At 38.4% G+C, this 18,188-nt stretch overlaps 3 protein-coding genes across 5 annotated transcripts; 2 read left to right on the forward strand and 1 right to left on the reverse strand.

Moving 5' to 3' along the window:
* Positions 1 to 884: 884 nt before the first annotated feature.
* On the reverse strand, positions 885 to 6,747 carry si:ch211-175m2.5 (uncharacterized protein LOC568697 homolog). 3 transcript variants are annotated; one of them, XM_034689902.1, is made up of 7 exons: positions 6,688 to 6,734; positions 5,237 to 5,434; positions 5,010 to 5,072; positions 4,754 to 4,921; positions 3,377 to 3,476; positions 2,129 to 2,259; positions 885 to 2,046 (listed from the first exon to the last, which is right to left on the reverse strand). In XM_034689902.1, exons 3-7 carry the CDS (start codon positions 5,061 to 5,063, stop codon positions 1,756 to 1,758), a joined length of 744 nt encoding a protein of 247 aa, XP_034545793.1. In that variant the 5' UTR covers positions 5,064 to 5,072; positions 5,237 to 5,434; positions 6,688 to 6,734; the 3' UTR covers positions 885 to 1,755. The 3 variants fall into 3 exon arrangements, with proteins under 3 accessions (XP_034545793.1, XP_034545795.1, XP_034545794.1); XM_034689904.1 differs by lacking the exon at positions 5,237 to 5,434 and having other exon boundaries at positions 6,688 to 6,747; XM_034689903.1 differs by having other exon boundaries at positions 5,010 to 5,434.
* Positions 6,748 to 6,764: 17 nt separating this feature from the next.
* polr2gl (polymerase (RNA) II (DNA directed) polypeptide G-like) lies at positions 6,765 to 9,910 on the forward strand. The gene is made up of 8 exons (XM_034689905.1): positions 6,765 to 6,901; positions 7,699 to 7,808; positions 8,274 to 8,433; positions 8,942 to 8,992; positions 9,090 to 9,155; positions 9,392 to 9,463; positions 9,642 to 9,675; positions 9,823 to 9,910. The coding sequence occupies exons 1-8, from the start codon at positions 6,890 to 6,892 to the stop codon at positions 9,834 to 9,836; spliced, it is 519 nt and encodes a 172-aa protein (XP_034545796.1). The 5' UTR covers positions 6,765 to 6,889; the 3' UTR covers positions 9,837 to 9,910.
* Positions 9,911 to 10,852: 942 nt separating this feature from the next.
* On the forward strand, positions 10,853 to 17,660 carry eef1g (eukaryotic translation elongation factor 1 gamma). Its single transcript, XM_034689901.1, has 10 exons — positions 10,853 to 10,976; positions 11,926 to 12,084; positions 12,276 to 12,339; positions 12,481 to 12,623; positions 12,965 to 13,108; positions 13,203 to 13,332; positions 14,703 to 14,907; positions 15,419 to 15,591; positions 16,788 to 16,912; positions 17,287 to 17,660. Exons 1-10 carry the CDS (start codon positions 10,965 to 10,967, stop codon positions 17,443 to 17,445), a joined length of 1,314 nt encoding a protein of 437 aa, XP_034545792.1. The 5' UTR covers positions 10,853 to 10,964; the 3' UTR covers positions 17,446 to 17,660.
* The last annotated feature ends 528 nt before the right edge of the window (positions 17,661 to 18,188 follow it).

Below are 18,188 nucleotides of genomic sequence, written 5' to 3' on the forward strand. Positions count from 1 at the left end.
TCCTTTTAATACTGACAGGGGGCATGGGGGTCAAAAGGGTTGGTGCTTAATGAGGGACAGTAATAGTATTCAAGCAGCTCCTGAGACATTTGACACTTAATCAGGGCCATGAGGACAGAGCAGGACGAGACAAGCCTGGCAGGAACTGACCTTTACAATGGATTCATTTTCACACAGCACAACAATGTGGTTGTGCATCTGTCGGAGGATTCCTTGGACTGGAATCTGTCATTCAGAGCTATTTTTCAGAAATATGGATTTATCAAGTATGAATATCTTCTTGGAGTGTTAGTGTCTGAGCTGGTTCTTAAAAGAAAAAGACAAAGACAAATCGGATGTTAATGCAATCCTCTTTTTGCAACTTTACTGTCACTCATACGTCTCTCAAAGTAAATCCTCTGGTGCTGCTGTCATTTTTGACATGTATCAACCTTAGATATATAAAAAAGACAGCACAGGGATGTCAGGACTAAAAGTAGGTTGCCAGAAATATAAACTTGAGAAGAATATTGTGTAAGGTAGAGAATCGAGAAACATCTCTTGTGAAAGATATGAAGCAATGTGGTTTGATCCTTACTATTTCGTGGATTGAGAGAACTTGTAGAGTGAAAAAAAAGGGGATTCAATAATGCTCATAATTTGAAAACAATTCAGAAACAAAAATCCCTTTCCCATAATATGATGGGAAATGAATCAGACTTGCAGCTCCATCTGAGTAAAAGATCACACTTCTTACGTTCCTTGTTTATTCGTGTTCGGTTTAATTAAGGCCTTTATAATAATGAGTGGATGTGGTGCCATCTGGTGGCCACACCCCTCAGCAGTAAACTCATCACAAAAGTGATGACTACAAAGCAGTCATTCCCAAAGAAAAAGCCATTTTCTAAAGTGTCATGTCTCATTTATTAGCAGGAAATAATGTGTATACATAGCAGTACAAGAAAACTTAGAGAGGCTGATATTATTCCAAAACTTTCAAACACAAGTGATCATCCTGTGAAAAAATGCCATTTACTCTCACAGGCAGAGAAAGTGCACAACAAAACAGAACATAACAAAAGCATTTTCAACCAGCAAACAAGCGTAAGAGTTTCAGGAGACTATTTTTTAAAAATTCTGAAGCAAAAAGTCCAACTCACTGAAGTTAAGGTAGCTTTTTAATTGTGTCTGTAAATCTCATAGTGTTCTTCGTACCAGCATTTTTGATGTGCTGCTGTTATGCTCATCCTGTACCCTAGTTCTGTCAGAAAACAGCATTCCTTTTGAAGGAACACAGTAACCACCCAAAATGTAAAACGTTAACATAAAAAAGCAGACAGGATTCAGTTAGAGGAAATGGTTAACTGTGTAGATTAATCTAAAAATGAAGCTGTCTATCCTCACAATAAACTGTAACTTTATGTCATGCATATCTAACATCTGAAATGAAAATGTGGTGAGTTATTTACACAGGATCATGAGGGCAACTGTAGGAACTTTTCAAAAATGTCACTTTAAGGGTCTATGTGAAAACTGGATTGCTTAAATTGCACAGAAAATCTCATTTATAAATACAATCATGGATGCTATCTTCTGCATTGACCCTCACTTTGATCACAGGGCACACTAAATAATTCCAGTGTTAGATTGTTTCTCTCATTCCACAGTATCTGATATTGCATTCATTTAGAGATGAATCAGAAAACATCTGGTATAGACCTAAAAAGAACAGGATCTACACATGTGACCTCTGATGACTGATATTATACTGAAAAATTACTCCTTTTTCCCCTGTCCGCTGTCCTTGCTCTTATCCCGTGGTACTCTGCCCATATTGTGAAACTCTAAATTTGGCCTCATGTCTGTGAGATGTGCGAGCCGGTTGGACAAGGCAAAGAAAGCAGCAATGGCAGCAATGTCCCAGGCATCCTCGCGGTCAAAGCCCACCTCCTCCAAAGATTTGAAATGCTGATCTGTGATGGTGTCGCAGCGACACACAGCCATCGCAAAGTCCAGCATTGCACGATCCCGGGGAGACAGGTCTGCATTCTCATAGTTAACAACAACCTGGGGGGAAAGGGGACAGAAACTAGTTAGAGTGAATGGGAAATATGACTGATTCAATATATAATTTGAATAAAGATGGTACCTGATCAGAAAGAGTGGGGTTCTTTGAGTAGATACGGTGTAGTGCACTGTGGGACACCACACAGTAGAGACATTTGTTGTGGATACTTGTAGCCACTACGATCAGCTCTCGATCTGCCTTGGTTAATCTGCCTAGAGGACAAGAATCGTTTACAAGAGTGAAAAAACACATTTACAAAATGATCAAATAAATCACCATGACATACTTGGAAAAAAGGTCTTAGTCCATTATACACATTTTGTCAAAAACACAGTTCCACTGTCACAATCCAAACATGTTTTTTCTTCTTTTTTTACATCATTCCACATCCCAGTTTAAAATGTATTCTAGTTTTCTTTAAAAAGTTGTACAGGGAAAAAGTTCCCTGATATTCTTGGCGTAGTGACAACACCAAAAACCTTCCAACAATCTCATGCAAAAGAAGCTTATGATGCTCAGTTTAAAAGCTGTGAGAAAGGTCAAGACTCAGCTTTGTGAGAATTGTAAGGTTGTGCTGTGTTTCAGTTTGGTTATACTGTTCAGTAGCTCTTAGCTGATGTAAATACTTAGAGGTGAATTGTCTTCAACAGCCAAATTCATATAACTATTTGCCAGATTATAGTAATCCAATAACCACAGTTTGGTTTTTACAGAGTTTGCTTTTGTAAAGTTAATAATTTATCAGCTAAAGTGAAGTGGGCCAGATCTAGACTGGCTTCTGTTCAAGTGTCTAATGTCTTCTCATTAGACATGTTAGTTGAAAAGCTGGAACAAGGCATTAAGATATTCTTTCCATTGTTCAAACTTGAGTGTATCAGTTGGTATAGCCTTAAATTAACATTTCTTAATCAGTGTAATGCTGAACTGAAGGTGCAATAAATAAACAATCAATTTTATGTGCAAAATTATAACAAGATCAATAATGAAAAAGGAGCAGCCTGCATGTATTTGGTTTCAACTTCACACGTAAAACCGCATTCTTCTTATGCCCTGCTATATTACAGCCCATCTTCTTTTTCTACCTCCCTTCCCTCTATTCACCTGTTTCTATCAGACTGTATTCATGACAGCTTCAGCCACACTGCCTCCTCTGCTTGATCATTGACTAAGGCACAACACACAACTCTGGTATAAAATAAAACATCAGCATACAAAATTTCCCCCTTGAACACAGTGAACTGTTTAGGGGTCTTGGATTATGCCATGAATAAGATGGTGGTGCTCAAACCAACACACTCAATGCACCTGATAGACAACACAAACACACACCTGTCTCTTTGTTCATGAGTTCATTGTAATAAGCGAAGAAGGCTCTGAACTCTGCTGGTCTGTGAGAGAGGACTTTGAAGACGTTAGGCAGAAATCCACTCTGTAAGAAAATATGAAGTTGGACACTCGGTGAAATCAAATGACAGTATCGTAAAATATGTAATGTTTCATCAGAATCTGAAATACTTTATTTATCCGGGGGGGATTAAGTTGTTACAGAATGCTCTAATATACAGTATGAAAAAGTCAAAATATTAATAGAAAGAAGGAATAGAATAAAATATTAATATGAATGAAATAATATAAATTGGATTTATAATAAGTATAAAGAGAATAGTTACAGTTCGCTATGTACAAAGCACTGGGAATGAAGGTATTGTATACAGCAGGGGTGTCAAACAAGCGGTCTGCAGGCCAAAACCGGCCCACAAGAGGTTCCAATCCAGCCCACGGAACGACTTTGCAAAGTGAAAAAATTACAGAGAAGACATTAACTGCAATTTTTCAATAAAAGTAACTACTATTTCAGATTTGTCCTCTGGGGGTCACATAAAATCATAGTACTGACGGAGCGCACCTGAACGGTGCTTTTTATCTCAAAGTGAGAAAATAGATTACTTGCTGTTTGCATACTCTGGTTGAGATTCATAAAGACTTTTTAGAGCACTTCATGATCCAATTAGCACTGAAGTTTACGTATATTGTATGTACATTTGTCACATTTGAACGGTGGATCCACAATCTTTGAAAGGAGCCACATATCGTGCGCATGCTTACCATACTTGTGAATCCGTAACAGGTGCGCTCCGTCACTAGTAACACTAGCACTACACCCCTTCATACAACACTGTCCAGCAAGCAAACTGTTCATGCTGGAGCTGGGGAGTCAACAATAGTCAACTTTACTTTCTTCATTATTATAATCTCTGTTCTTTTGCCGTTAACATTACACTCTCTGTCAGGTGAATGGGTAACCTGTGTTTGGTGTGTTCGCAGCAGGTTTCAGGGCTTAAAGAGTAAAATATTCGGCCCCACTATGAGACTCATCATGGCCAAAAATACAACAGCTGTTTTTGTAGAAAAATAGTTCATTAATGTGAACATTTACAGAATGTACTTGTACTTTTTTGCACTGAAACAAAGGGAAACATTTAGAGTTGTTATTTATAGATTATTATGCTTTGATTTTACTGGTCCGGCCCATTCAGATCAACTTGGGCTGTATGTGATCCCTGAACTGAAAGTAGTTTGACACCCCTGGTATACAGGATGTTAAAGTGGCAGGGATATTGCCCGTTATCGCACAGAGTACAGAATATAGTTCAGTCATCAGAGGGAGGAGTTGTACATTCTGATGGCCACAGAGGATTTCCTTACTTTTGACTCAACTTCATCCATAAGCTCCACCATATCATAAGGAAGATCTTTCTTGTTAGGAATGGAATAGCGACTGATTTTCTCTTCCTTCTTAGGAGGATCACTGGAGAAATATCTGATCCCCGCCGCAGCCTCTCTGCGAGACACGCAGCCCGACCGGAGAGACGCCTGGAGGACAACACAGTCACATGGGTCATTAGGAAAACTTCAGCCACGAAATAGTTTTTTAAAAAAGTTGCTCATGCAAATAACTTACACTTTGTGTGATTAAAGATGTACGAAACAACTTGGAGACGAGGTTTCTCGCCATGTCAGTCGGCTAAGGAAGTACAAATAGACTACTTGTGAAGATCCACTCAGTGTGTCAAACGAAGCAAAAACTGAAAAAGTCTCAACTTTCAGTCACATGTCATTCTTGCTTAACTTAAGTACACGAAAAAAGGTAAAAACATATGGGTCGTTACAAATTGTATTTGTTCTTACAATGTTATCAGGTCGTGCTAGAATGCTCCGTCTCCCTCTGACAACTCAGATGTCAACACTGTGGTCACACCATCCAATCACAATGCAGGATTTGGTCGCGCCTGCTGTTTGGCCCCGCCCTTATGGACACGTTCATTATTCCGCCTCACCGCCAGGGGTCGGGCTTTGTTTGTTTTTGACTGCAGCCTGCAGTGCAGACTTTTTTTTTTTTTTTTCAACTTTATTATAGATGTACATAACAAACAATGGGTACATCATACACAAACAATCATTAAAGATACAGAAACAATACACCCTCAGTTGGTAATTTAAGGTAAATGAGAAAATACACTACCAGTCAAAAGTTTGGACACACCTCTCATTCAATGGTTTTTATTTGTTTTAATTGTTTTCAACATTGTAGATTAATACTGAAGACATCAAAACTATGAAATAATCTGGTTTTGCCACAATATGGATTAGAACAGTAGTCAAATAGGGCTATCCACTGTGTACTAACCCTACCACTGAACAATACAACTTATGGTCTCAAACACATTAAGAAGGCAAGTCATTCTACAAATGAACTCTTGACAAGACTCATGTTAATTAGAAACCATTCCAGGAGACCACTTCATGAAGCAGACTGAGAGAATACCACGAGTGTGCAAAGCTGTCATGAGAAAAAAGGGGGCTACTTTACAGAATCTAAAATATAAAACATATTCTGGTTTGTTTAACACTTTTTTGTTCATCAAATAATTCCATATATGTTCTTTCATAGTTTTGATGTCTTTGCTATTAATCTACAGTGTTTCAAATAATTAAAATAAATACACACCCTTGAATGAGAAGGTGTTTCCAAACTTTTGAGTGGTAGTGTACATACATAGAAAATAAATAATACAATAATGGATTTTACAATTCAGTGAGGAATTATTTTAGGGAACCGTATATTTTAAGTGCTCTTTGTCCTTTCATTATTTTCAATGATTTTAGGTATATTTGGAATTCATTTAGAAAAACAACAAATTTGGGGGGGTCTGCATTGCAGACATGTATTGTTGTTTCCATGGTCGATCTGATGGATACATTTGATTGAATTTAGAGCCGTCAATACCCACAGTCAATCAATCAATCAATCAATCAATCTTTATTTGTATAGCGCCAAATCACAACAAACGTTATCTCAAGACGCTTTTACAAACATAGGAGGTCTAGACCACACTATGTCAAATTATGAACAGAGACCCAACTTCAAGACAGGGTAAGACTCAGTCTGACCCCACCTAATCCATCATGAGCATTGCACATCGCAGTATTTAGCTAGTTACAGTGGTGAGGAAAAACTTCCTTTTAACAGTCAGAAACCTCAGGTTAACATTCGTTTCATATAGCTTCAAGTTTAATCACATTAGGTATGCTGGGCTTAAATAAAAAAGTATAGCATACAGTGGATGCGAGCGCATTACCTGACAGACCTAACCCAGGGATGTATCCGGATGTACCTGACAGACCTTACCCAGGGCTTTTAACATCGACCCATTACCCCGGAAGTGATTTATATTTGTGGTTGTGAGCGAGCGGCAGGTTTTCCTCTCATTCACTTAGAAAAGACTTCTAATTTTGCGATAAATAAGGTTACTACAAGGGAACGTACGGAACATAAAAGAAATGTTTTACCATGTAAGTACAAATATGTTTCTAAGCCTTTGTGGCTACTACTGGTATTGTATGAGTGTGTTGTTTACCAGTGCGTGGGTTAGCAATGCTACTGAAGCTGGACTAAATGTATCTAATAGTTAAGTTGATTAGCGCTGCATACATAGCTTCATTAGTGCAGGGACTCAAGTTCTTCTCTCGTGTTTAACCCTCCTGTTATGTTCGTTTCTTAGGGACAGCAATAGTGTTCCTGGGTCAACTTGACCAAGGGCATATTCAATTATCCAGAAGTGTCTGAACCCCAAAAAATCCCAATAGACATCTCATTATTAACTCCATTACTAACCATTTAAATCAGTATTTAGTGCAATAGTGTTCTTTAATTCTCACGGATCATGGTTCAATGAGGATAACTCACTCGTTTCAATGAAATTCATTTTAAAACTTTTTAAAATGTACATTGAAAAGCCCTAAATATAAATACTATAGTTTTACATGACATAGATTTTTGTTTATTTTATTTTACATTAACACTTGACACCTCTGTCACATGCTGGCCTTTTATGCTGTATTTAGCTGGTTTGGAAGGCATATATCACCTAAGATGGAAGGAACCTCTGAATACCACTAGCCTTTAATCCACTGTAACATTAGAAATGCAAAATAATACTTATTTTTAACTTTAAAATGGGTCAATTTGACCTGCCACATAACAGGAGGGTTAATCAATACAGAGACACAGCTAACATCAACTTTAACACCGTCGTATTGCTTTTTTTCTTCTGACTGTTATGAACGTTGTTTTTTTTTTATGTCAACAGATTTCTTTGGAGCATGAAATCTTGCTCCATCCAAGATACTTTGGCCCTAATCTCCTCAACACTGTGAAACAGAAACTTTTCACAGAAGTGGAGGGAACCTGCACTGGCAAGTGAGTGGCTGCAAGACTTTATTATGTCCAATGATACAATTCAGTTGTTTTTTTGGGGGGGAGGGATTCTCAGCTAAAGGGTTTAAAAGCTGTGCTTTGACTTGAAAATGTAAGGTATATAAATTAAATCAATGTAGTGGTGTGTGTCGACACCCATGTCTTGAGTTTAGGATGAACCGTCAAGTAAAATAATATTCTATAAGGATTCGCCCATAGATCATCTTTAATATTTCAATAACCTGTGTGTAAGGATTTTGAAAACTTAAAGAAGTCTCAATCACTTTTAATTCTTTGTACTGATCCCTTATTAAAAAAAACACATAAAAATGTAACCTTATGTGTCAGTATGAATAAGAATAAAAAAAAAAGACTATGAATCATTTTGAAGTAATGTAAGTTTTTCGTTTTATCATGCATATAAAAGCTTGACATACATATGTAATTAATGTATTGTCTCTCGTTTAGGTATGGCTTTGTGATTGCAGTCACCACCATTGACAACATCGGTGCAGGTGTCATCCAGCCAGGAAGAGGGTTTGTCCTCTATCCAGTGAAGTACAAGGCCATTGTGTTCCGCCCATTTAAAGGGGAGGTAGTGGATGCTGTAGTTACTCAGGTTAACAAGGTAAGAGACATTTACAGTGCCAAACATATTATCTACCTATATGGTCCATCTCTCCATGCAGTTCATGGATCTCACCATATAGTCTTAGAATGCATTGCTTGGTTACTGACATTATCTGTACATCTTAATGTCCAAAACATGTACATTTTTCCCAAAACTTTTTTTTTCTGCACATTGAAAAACAAACTGTTGTTTTAATATCAAGAACGTATGTCGTCTCCTGTTTCCAAATTAATCCTGCAGTTTTTTTATTGTATTTTATTTTTTTCAAAGGTGCTGTGGTATGAATAATAATGTGGCCAAGAAATGTACATAAAGAAAACTTACTTATGCTCTATATTGACTCACGTCTGAGTCCAGCAAAACACTACTTATAGTGTGCAATGTTTACTTCATTAGATTAACTGTGCTCCCCATGAAGATTTTTTTTTTATCTGTTAAGTGATTCGTAACTGAAAATCTACTGACTTATACGTACTTTATTAAAGAGTACAACTTTTCTTTGCAGGTTGGGTTGTTCACAGAGATCGGTCCCATGTCATGCTTCATCTCTCGCCATGTGAGTCCGCTTAACATCTTTGGGTGTTCCCTTGGTTGGTTGGCTTTGTTCTGCACATTGATTTTCGGTTATTGTAATCACACTTTGTTTTTTGCAGTCCATCCCCTCAGAAATGGAGTTTGACCCCAATTCGAATCCTCCTTGTTACAAGACAGTCGATGAGGTAAGAATTCTAACTGAGTTTGTTTTAAAGTTATTTAGTCACTTTTATCAAATGATTGCCTTACGTGAATGTAGAGATCTGTGTTGCAACACGAATACTGGTGCTAAAGAAGATATGTTTCAGGGGATTTATGAAAGCAAAACATTCCATTGCATAGTAGCTGAGGAGCTGCTCCCCTTTTCTTTTTTCTATCCTGATTACAGAAACTTGCATCTATTTTTCTTTTCTTTTTTAAGGATATCGTAATCCAGCAAGACGATGAAATTCGGTTAAAGATTGTTGGGACAAGAGTGGACAAGAATGACATTGTAAGTGTTTTTTGTCAGTCAATTATCTTGATTTTTTGTAAGATTTAATCACAGTATATGTGAAAAAAATAACAAGAAAAAATGTCTCACAGCATTACATGTGACCCAATAATAGAGAGAAGTGACATACATAATTTTAATTTACATGTAGTTAAAATAGCCTTTCTCTTGTTTTTAGTTCGCCATTGGATCCCTCATGGATGATTATCTGGGTGAGTACTAGAAATAACATTGTTATGGTGGTGACTGCAATTAAAGTTGAACTATTTGAGTTGTGTTGTGTATGACCTGATTTATAAAAAAAAATCCTTTTTTTTATGTTGTGATTATAAAACTTGCCCTCTGTACTTTATTTACAGGTCTTGTGAGCTGATTTGCCACAGAAGGAGAACATTTCACATGGAACATTTTATTTACTCACCAAGTTTAATCTTTGTTTAAATTGTGGTCTTTTTTTTAACACTGTTTGACAGGGCAGGGCGCAGGGCAAGGAGAAGCCCATTAGTTCCATTATTTCATTAAACTGTACAGCCAGCATTTGTAGATTGCAGCTGCTAAAAAGAAAGCATTGTCAGGTTAATGCTGGCAAAATTGATAGCAAGATGGTATTCAATGCAGAAGTAGTTCTTATTATAATTTTCACTTAATTTCATGTACACTTTTTATTTCTGTACCAGCCACATGCTGCGTTTTTTCTTTTTGTTGTAGGACTCCAATAAAATATTTTTTACTTGTTCTTAAATTTATGCATCTCCTTTATTTGAAATATGTCGATATGTTAATCTTTTTGTAGAATTGATCTTTAAACTAATCTTTGAAACAGTGTATCATACAGTGGCCCTGAAGTGCAAATCACAACGGCAAATCAGAAAACACTACAACATTAACCAAACCAGAAAAAGTAAGTACCCTCAGTCCAATCAGAAACGAGTCATGTCCCCCGAGGGTACATACTTCTTCCAGTTTGGTTAATGTCATAGTGTTTTCTGAATTGCCGTTGTGTTTTCTAAATTGCCATAGTGTTTTCTGATTAGCTGTAGTGTTTTGCACTTCAGGGCCACCGTAGTATCATCTATATTTAGTGTTTACATTAATGTCTGTTCAGAATTTTTTTTTTTTAACATTACTTACATTACAACTTCCGGTTTGGTTAGTGTTTTCTGATTTGCAGTAGTGTTTTCTAAGTTGCCATAGTGTTTTCTAAATTGCAGTAGTGTTTTGCACTTCAGGTGCACAATAGCATCATCTATATTTAGTGTTTACCTATTTTATACAGTCTATGGTGTTTACATTAATGTCTGTTCAGTAAATTATTTATTTTTTAAACATATTTTATACAGTCTATGGTTCAGAAGTTTCAATTGGGGTATAGCAGCATTACCACGTCGGCATTGAAGCGGTGGCAAATCGTGAACGCGCACATTTAAAGAGCGCGCACGGTGTGTGGCCGTAAATACGTCAGAGGAGCGCGCCCTCGTTCTTTCTTTCTCTCTTCCTGAAGATGGCGGCAGGGGTGAGTAAGATGGAGAGATGGCCATTGTGGGAGCTTCCTTTCAACTTATCTGACTCAATCCGATGAATATCAGGCCCATCTGTACTATAATATAGTACCTCTATCTATAGACTTAACGTCTGGTATGTTTGGTAGCCGTTACAGGGTTTATTTACGGGGAATTTCATCCGGTGTCGATTCTATCACAGGTTAGCTATCCGTGTCATGACGTTGCATTCATACTGAATGACACTCCTCTCATGGCCCAGGCTTGTGCCACGTTACAGTTATATTTTCGAGCTACACGTGTTTCTGATGCGTTTTGCACGGATTTGCATTATTCTTTTTTTAAAAATGTATATTGTCCCCAGGCTTGCCATATTTAAGCTAGCTGAATAACTTGTGAACAAAGCCTATAGAGTTACACTACCAGACCGGTTTTTGAATGCTACATTAGTTAGCTTCAGAAGCGAGCTGTAACTGAAAACCTATTGTATAAATAAGTTATTTGTGAATGTAGTTGTCTAAAATTTTCCATGGTAGCTTTCAGTCAAATCTTAAACTTTCTACTTGCCGTCTGTTCCCAATCCTTTTAGTCTGTGAAATGGTCTAGCATCCTGTTACGTGTAGCATCTTTACTTTATGTGAAGAACACTAAAACAAATGTGACCTTACTTTAAATAACATTTGTAGCTTTTCATGTGCAAAGTTTGTAAAAGAGGAACAGCTGTAAAGTTGCATTTATTTCCTCTTTACAGTGAGACTTAAAATGAGAACTATTAAAGTTGACTGAATGAATGTGGGCTTAGCTGCTAGCTTTAAAGTCATACTCAAATTTCTGAAACAAGATATATATATATATATATATATATATATATATATATATATATATATAAATATATATATAAATATAAATAGTTTTTGACTGTTGAATAATTGCGTGATTGCGTGTTGTCTCCCCTCTCTCCAGACTCTGTACACATACCCAGAGAACTGGCGGGCCTTCAAGGCCCAGATTGCAGCCCAGTACAGTGGTGCTCGCCTCAAAGTGGCCACCAGCTCCCCTGCCTTCACCTTCGGGCAGACGAACCGTACTCCAGCCTTCCTTAACAACTTCCCTCTGGGAAAGGTACGTGTATGTTTCATTTCTAGGTATGGGATTGGTCCAGTTATGCTTGGCTCAGAGGGCTTTTAAGCATCTTAATAAAGCTAATACTGGTATGAAAATAACTCTGTTGTGTAACATATCGCATTATGCTCTTGATTATTTGACTCCCTGTAAAAATGTGTAACATTCCTGAATTGTGCTGTTGTTCGTAGGTACCTGCCTACCAGGGAGATGACGGCTTCTGTCTGTTTGAGAGTAATGCCATTGCTCACTACTGTAAGTACTGAAATGGTTCACTTTTGTCATGCACACATTAAATTTGGGCATTAAAACTAAAAGATTATACAGATGGTTAACTCTGCCCTTTTAAAAAAATGATTGTCTAGATCTCTTATTGGTGTCTATTCACTACTACAGTGAGCAATGAAGTCCTTCGTGGTGCCACCCCCCAGGCCGCCGCCCAGGTGCTGCAATGGGTGAGCTTTGCTGACTCAGAGATCATCCCTCCAGCCAGCGCATGGGTCTTCCCCACCCTGGGAATCATGCAGTTCAACAAGCAGGTATGCAGGTTAATATCAAATCAACTCAACTTTATTTATATTTCACTTTACACACAACACAATTGATCCAAAGTGCTTTACAACAGAAAATGAGGAAAATAAAGAAAAAATGAAATGAAAAAAAAAAAAACACAGAGGAAGAGAGAGGGAAAGAAAAAGTTGAAGATATTGTTTAAAAACTACAGGGATTTCATTATTTGCTAGATTTGATGGAAGCTTGGTGCAAGTTTTGCCTGGCTGGATTACACCATTCTGTAGTGGAGACTTGGTACATGATCATGTGCAAAAATGTATATGCTGATCAATCCTGCAAAGTCATTCTTCTGTCTGGATTGTTCCAGGCCACAGAACAGGCCAAAGAAGATGTGAAGAAGGTCCTTACAGTGCTGAACCAGCACCTCAACACCCGCACCTTCTTGGTGGGGGAGAGAATCAGCCTAGCAGACATCAGCGTGGCTTGCTCCATGCTCTGGCTTTACAAACAGGTTTGACTTTCATACAGCAGACAACACTAGCACAAAGCCACATAGAATTCATTAAATCAAAAAGCTGTAACACCTCCTCTTTCTTTGCCTTCAGGTTCTTGAGCCTTCCTTCCGTCAGCCTTACTCAAACGTGACTCGCTGGTTCTCCACCTGTGTAAACCAGCAGCAGTTCAAGGCTGTCCTCGGAGAGGTGAAGCTGTGTGAAAAGATGGCACAGTTTGATGGTGAGTAACAGGAGAGTCACGAGATCAGGACCAACAAATCAAGTGCACAAGCCAGCTGCAGCAAGCTACCCTTAAATCTTACAAAAACACAAATAGTTACTGGCTGTTTAGGATAGTTTTTGACAGTCATGCAACTTTTAATAATGAAAAGCTCAACCATCTGGAATAAATCCTCGAGGGGGGGAAAAGGTTGGTTTGGATGAGAGTTTTCTTCATCTCACAGCTGTAGGTGGTCCCCTGTCTTTGGGCAAGGCAGTGTCCAATCATGGCACGCAGTCTTAATCTGATGGGGGCAGAGAAACTTGAGACCATGTTCATCCCAGTCAACTCTGATTAGTGAGTTAAAGGCTGGTTCATGCAATGGGCACAAACCACAGACTATTGTTGGAAGATCTAAAACCTATGGCGTTCTCTTAATAAGATCAAGGCTTTGTTTTGTGCTGTCCTGCTTTATTTGGCCCAATGCCAATAACAATAACACTTGTTGTTGCACTTGTCCAGGTCTCCTGCAAACCTTTTCCTTCCCATGTTCTACATTAGTGAAACAATAGTCTCTAGCTTCCCTCTCTTTTGGAAAGACTGAATTACATTCCAAAGTCTCTTTTTTCAAATTTACTTCAGTTTGTTAAATAAAGACTTACTACTTATATGTGAGAAGCATAAGTGGTGGCTTCAGGCTGTTTGTCCACTGAGGTATTTTGCCTTTCCCAACTGAAAGTCTCATTAGATAACACTCAGCTTGGTGCACTTCTGAGCTGAAGAGGTCTAATAAGGGAGATGCTCTGTTTGTTTTCTTTTGATACATTATAGTCCATGAAGTAAAAATGTTGGCCTTTGGAAGCTTTTCACATCCTTTCTCTAAATTCAGTGAAGGCTAATAGAGAAGCAGGTAGTGAGTGGTAGAATGTGATGGTTCTAATATTTGCCCTCACCTGTTTCTCTGTGTGGCTTTGTAAAATGTTAGTGATACAAGCACTTGGTTTAAATATTAGGCTTCAGGAAACTAGAACTGTGGGCCAAGTGTGAAGCTTTCATGTTATAGAGTAAATAAGCTGTGTTTTAAAAAGGCTAGCCTCAGTGAAGATGCTGTGGTTGGCACGCAGAAAGTCAATGAATTACACAAAGGGGACTAGATGCTGAGTTCGAAACAGTGAGTTTATTTGAATATTCATGATTTAAATTGATTTGAATGAAATAGTGAATTTATAGCACACACAAAATGTTCCCGTAAACATTAAATTGCTTGTTGTGTTTGGTAAACAGCTGCAAGACTCCCAGCCAGAGTGGTTTTAGAGAGTGCAAACTCAAAGTGAAATAATGGAACATTTAACTGAAAACATGTTTTCCATTGTTTTGTTCTCCTCATCCAGCCAAGAAGTTTGCTGAGATGCAGCCCAAGAAAGAGGCCCCTGCAAAGAAAGAGAAGGGAGGAAAAGAGGCAGCCAAACCCCAGGAGAAGAAGGAAAAGAAGAAGGAAGAGAAGAAGCCCGCCCCTGAAGAGGAGATGGATGACTGCGATGCTGCTTTGGCTGCAGAGCCAAAAGCCAAGGACCCCTTTGCACACCTATCAAAGAGGTACAAAGATCTCAATGCTTTCCATGTTGTTCTGGCATACACATTTCATGTTAAGCTGACTGTTCCCAGATTAAATCACATGCTATAAAGATTAGAATTTACTACACATTTGGAAGGAAACTTGGTAGTCCCCTGTCTTTGGGCAAGGCAGTGTCCAATCATGGCACGCAGTCTTAATCTGACGGGGGCAGAGAAACTTGAGACCATGTTCATCCCAGTCATCTCTGATTAGTGAGTTAAAGGCTGGTTCATGCTATGGGCACAAACCAGAGTTATAACTGCTGTAACTTCAATAACATGATCCTTAAGTTTATGCTGGGAGGCAGGCAGCAACCATCCCTACCTTTTTTTTCATTTACCAAAATGTTGCGTGCCAACTACTTCAATACTGCAGTACTGAAAAACATGTATCAGGCCATGTCATAATGACACTGACCTTATTCCCACACCTTTTTTTTTTTTTTACAGCCTGCAGGACTAATGGACCTGATCTATTTGTTTTCTCTTTCAGCCCATTTGTCATGGATGAGTTCAAAAGAAAGTACTCCAACGAGGACACCCTGAAAGTAGCCATTCCCCACTTCTGGGAGAACTTTGACAGTGAGGGGTACTCCGTCTGGTACAGCCAGTACAAATACCCCGAAGAACTCACCCTCACCTTCAAGAGTTGCAACCTTATTACAGGTGAGACTCGATTGATGTGACCATGTGAATATAATTGAAGTCAAGTTTTTGGAAATGAACAAATGTTACGTTTTGGTTACAGTCTTGAAAATATGTGGTTTGGTAAATGTTTTAGACTGAGACTTGACTTCCAGCCTTGGACCCTCATTCATGTATGGTTCATATTTTTGTCTGGAAAAAATATTCTTTTTGAGTCTCTCTGAAGGACCAAAGACAATTGAGAGTTCTCTTCATACCTGAATTTGATCAGGTTTTGTGTATGTTTTATTCATAACCATGAAGGGGGTAAATTATTTTTAAATCAGTCTTATATCTGAATGACTTTTCTAAATGAATGGTTAAACATTTGGCTTGATGAATTATTAAACATGAACTGCAATCCTTAGAATGATGCGTTTTAAGCCTAACTGATGTATTTTTGTCATCAGTTTGATCTGTTTCATTTATTTATTCTTTATACGGATCCCAATTAGCTTCCACAACGTGGTCGCTAGTCTTCCTGGGGTCCACACATAACAATAAAAAACAGTAATTAACAATCACAATTCAAAACGTCTTAAAAGATATACTAAAATATTGCTGAACACGAAATAAGTCATAGCAACCCTGAGAAAAAAAATGTGAAATAGAAAATAATACAAAGAATACAGAATCAGTCAGAAGATCACAACAGATACTAATTGAGTCTATCTCAAGCTTAAAACAAATCTTTTGATGACTTTTTAAAAAAGATTTTGTTCTTGAGTTTTCTATTGTTATGACTTGCAAAGGTTTTAGTCTTGGGGAAAGTTGCAGCTATTTCCACTGAGATAATGGGCCTCTTCTTGAATCAGGTGTCATCCTCCTTTTAGAAACAGCATGTCGTCCCCTGTCTTTGGGCAAGGCAGTGTCCAATCATGGCACGCAGTCTTAATCTGACGGGGGCAGAGAAACTTGAGACCATGTTCATCCCAGTCATCTCTGATTAGTGAGTTAAAGGCTGGTTCATGCTATGGGCACAGTAGAAAGTGAACTCTCAGTTGTATTTTTCTGCCATTCCAGCAAAAGGAAGCTTGAAGCTTGCGGTGAATGATTTTAGAAACTAGACTTGTTAAATAGTATCCTTGATTTAAAAAAAGAAGAGTATAGTCTGTGTGACTTTTCTGCCTCATGGATACAATTAACAGCATGTCTCAACCCCTCCATGTGTTACACAGGCATGTTCCAGCGCCTGGACAAACTCAGAAAGAATGCCTTCGCCAGTGTCATCTTGTTCGGCACCAATAACGACAGCATCATCTCTGGCATCTGGATCTTCAGGGGTCAAGATCTGGCCTTCACTGTAAGTATTTAAAAGGGAGAACAAACTTTCCACAACACTTTGATTGTCCTGGTTTTGTGGATGGTCCCCTGTCTTTGGGCAAGGCCGTGTCCTGTTATGGCATGCAGTCTTAATCTGATGGGGGCAGAGAAACTTGAGACCATGTTCATCCCAGTCATCTCTGTTTAGTGAGTTAAAGGCTGGTTCATGCAATGGGCACAAACCGTACACTGTAACCCAAAATGTACTTAGTAAGACTGTTTTAGTGAACACGTCTTGGAACTCCATAGACTTGGACTGAGCTGTTTTGATATGAGTATCACTTCTAGGGATTTAATTAACTTAAAGGTAATTTACCAGCATTCTGATAACAACTTTTTTAAATTCTCTTCCAGCTGTCTCCGGACTGGCAAATCGACTACGAATCATACGACTGGCGCAAGCTGGATCCAAACAGCGAGGAGTGCAAGACCATGGTGAAAGAGTACTTTGCCTGGGAGGGAGACTTCAAGCATGTGGGTAAAAGTTTCAACCAGGGCAAGATCTTCAAGTGAGAGGACACTGGGAGGGAGCGCGAAAACTCTGTGCTTCAGCTTTCCAGCACTTAAACTTACAGACTTTCAGCCATCATGTGCTTACCTTACCGCAACAATGACTCAGACTGACAGTGTTTGAACATGAGATTTGTGTCAGTGGCCCCCAAGTGGTTTTTTGTTTGTTTGACCTGCGAAATAAAGCATTTTCCACAATGCCAACGATAAAAATGTGATGTTTGTGGTCAAGTGTTTGTTTTAAACTTTTGTCACAATTAATAATAAACATCTACAATTTATTCCAATCTTAGTTCACATAGTTTCACCAAAAAAAAGACGAAAGGAATGAAGAGGAGGATGTTTCATTTGGGGACACAGTGTGATCAATAAACAGCCATACAGAGCAATATAAGCAGAGTTGAACATCTCTGTTTAGACTTCTAGTCCAAAGTAGAAATGCAAACCTTACTACAGTTTGACTTTTCAACACTCTAAATACTTGTTCTATTGTACAACAGTACACATTGTGACCACACCCAACACTGATGCTGGGTGTGGTTGAAAATGTGATGCAGTTACAGTTTACACCCTGAGGGGGTCAGTGAAAATTATTTTCAGCTTGGTGTCAAGTTGCGCTCGCATATTGAGCCCATAACAGGAAAAAAAGAGGAGTAGTGTCCTCTTTGGCCGCAGCAAATACTGGAGCTGACTTTAGAAACAGTCTGTACGATGCATACAGTATTTGTACAATTGGACATGACTTT

The sequence above is a fragment of the Notolabrus celidotus genome, chromosome 8 (assembly GCF_009762535.1).
Source record: "Notolabrus celidotus isolate fNotCel1 chromosome 8, fNotCel1.pri, whole genome shotgun sequence".
Taxonomy (NCBI): Eukaryota; Metazoa; Chordata; class Actinopteri; order Labriformes; family Labridae; genus Notolabrus; species Notolabrus celidotus.

What these genes read in the sequence shown, in the direction of transcription:
- si:ch211-175m2.5 (XM_034689904.1), bottom strand. Translation starts at nt 5,063, where the DNA reads ATGGCGAGAAACCTCGTCTCCAAGTTGTTTCGTACATCTTTAATCACA. An exon ending in TGGATGAAGTTGAGTCAAAA is followed by an intron (nt 3,477 to 4,753) that starts GTAAGGAAATCC and finishes ATTTTCTTACAG; the next exon opens with AGTGGATTTCTGCCTAACGT. An exon ending in ACCCCACTCTTTCTGATCAG is followed by an intron (nt 2,047 to 2,128) that starts GTACCATCTTTA and finishes CTTTCCCCCCAG; the next exon opens with GTTGTTGTTAACTATGAGAA.
- polr2gl (XM_034689905.1), top strand. An exon ending in TAGTTACTCAGGTTAACAAG is followed by an intron (nt 8,434 to 8,941) that starts GTAAGAGACATT and finishes TTTTCTTTGCAG; the next exon opens with GTTGGGTTGTTCACAGAGAT. An exon ending in GAGTGGACAAGAATGACATT is followed by an intron (nt 9,464 to 9,641) that starts GTAAGTGTTTTT and finishes TCTTGTTTTTAG; the next exon opens with TTCGCCATTGGATCCCTCAT.
- eef1g (XM_034689901.1), top strand. An exon ending in TAATGCCATTGCTCACTACT is followed by an intron (nt 12,340 to 12,480) that starts GTAAGTACTGAA and finishes TCACTACTACAG; the next exon opens with TGAGCAATGAAGTCCTTCGT. An exon ending in GTCAAGATCTGGCCTTCACT is followed by an intron (nt 16,913 to 17,286) that starts GTAAGTATTTAA and finishes ATTCTCTTCCAG; the next exon opens with CTGTCTCCGGACTGGCAAAT.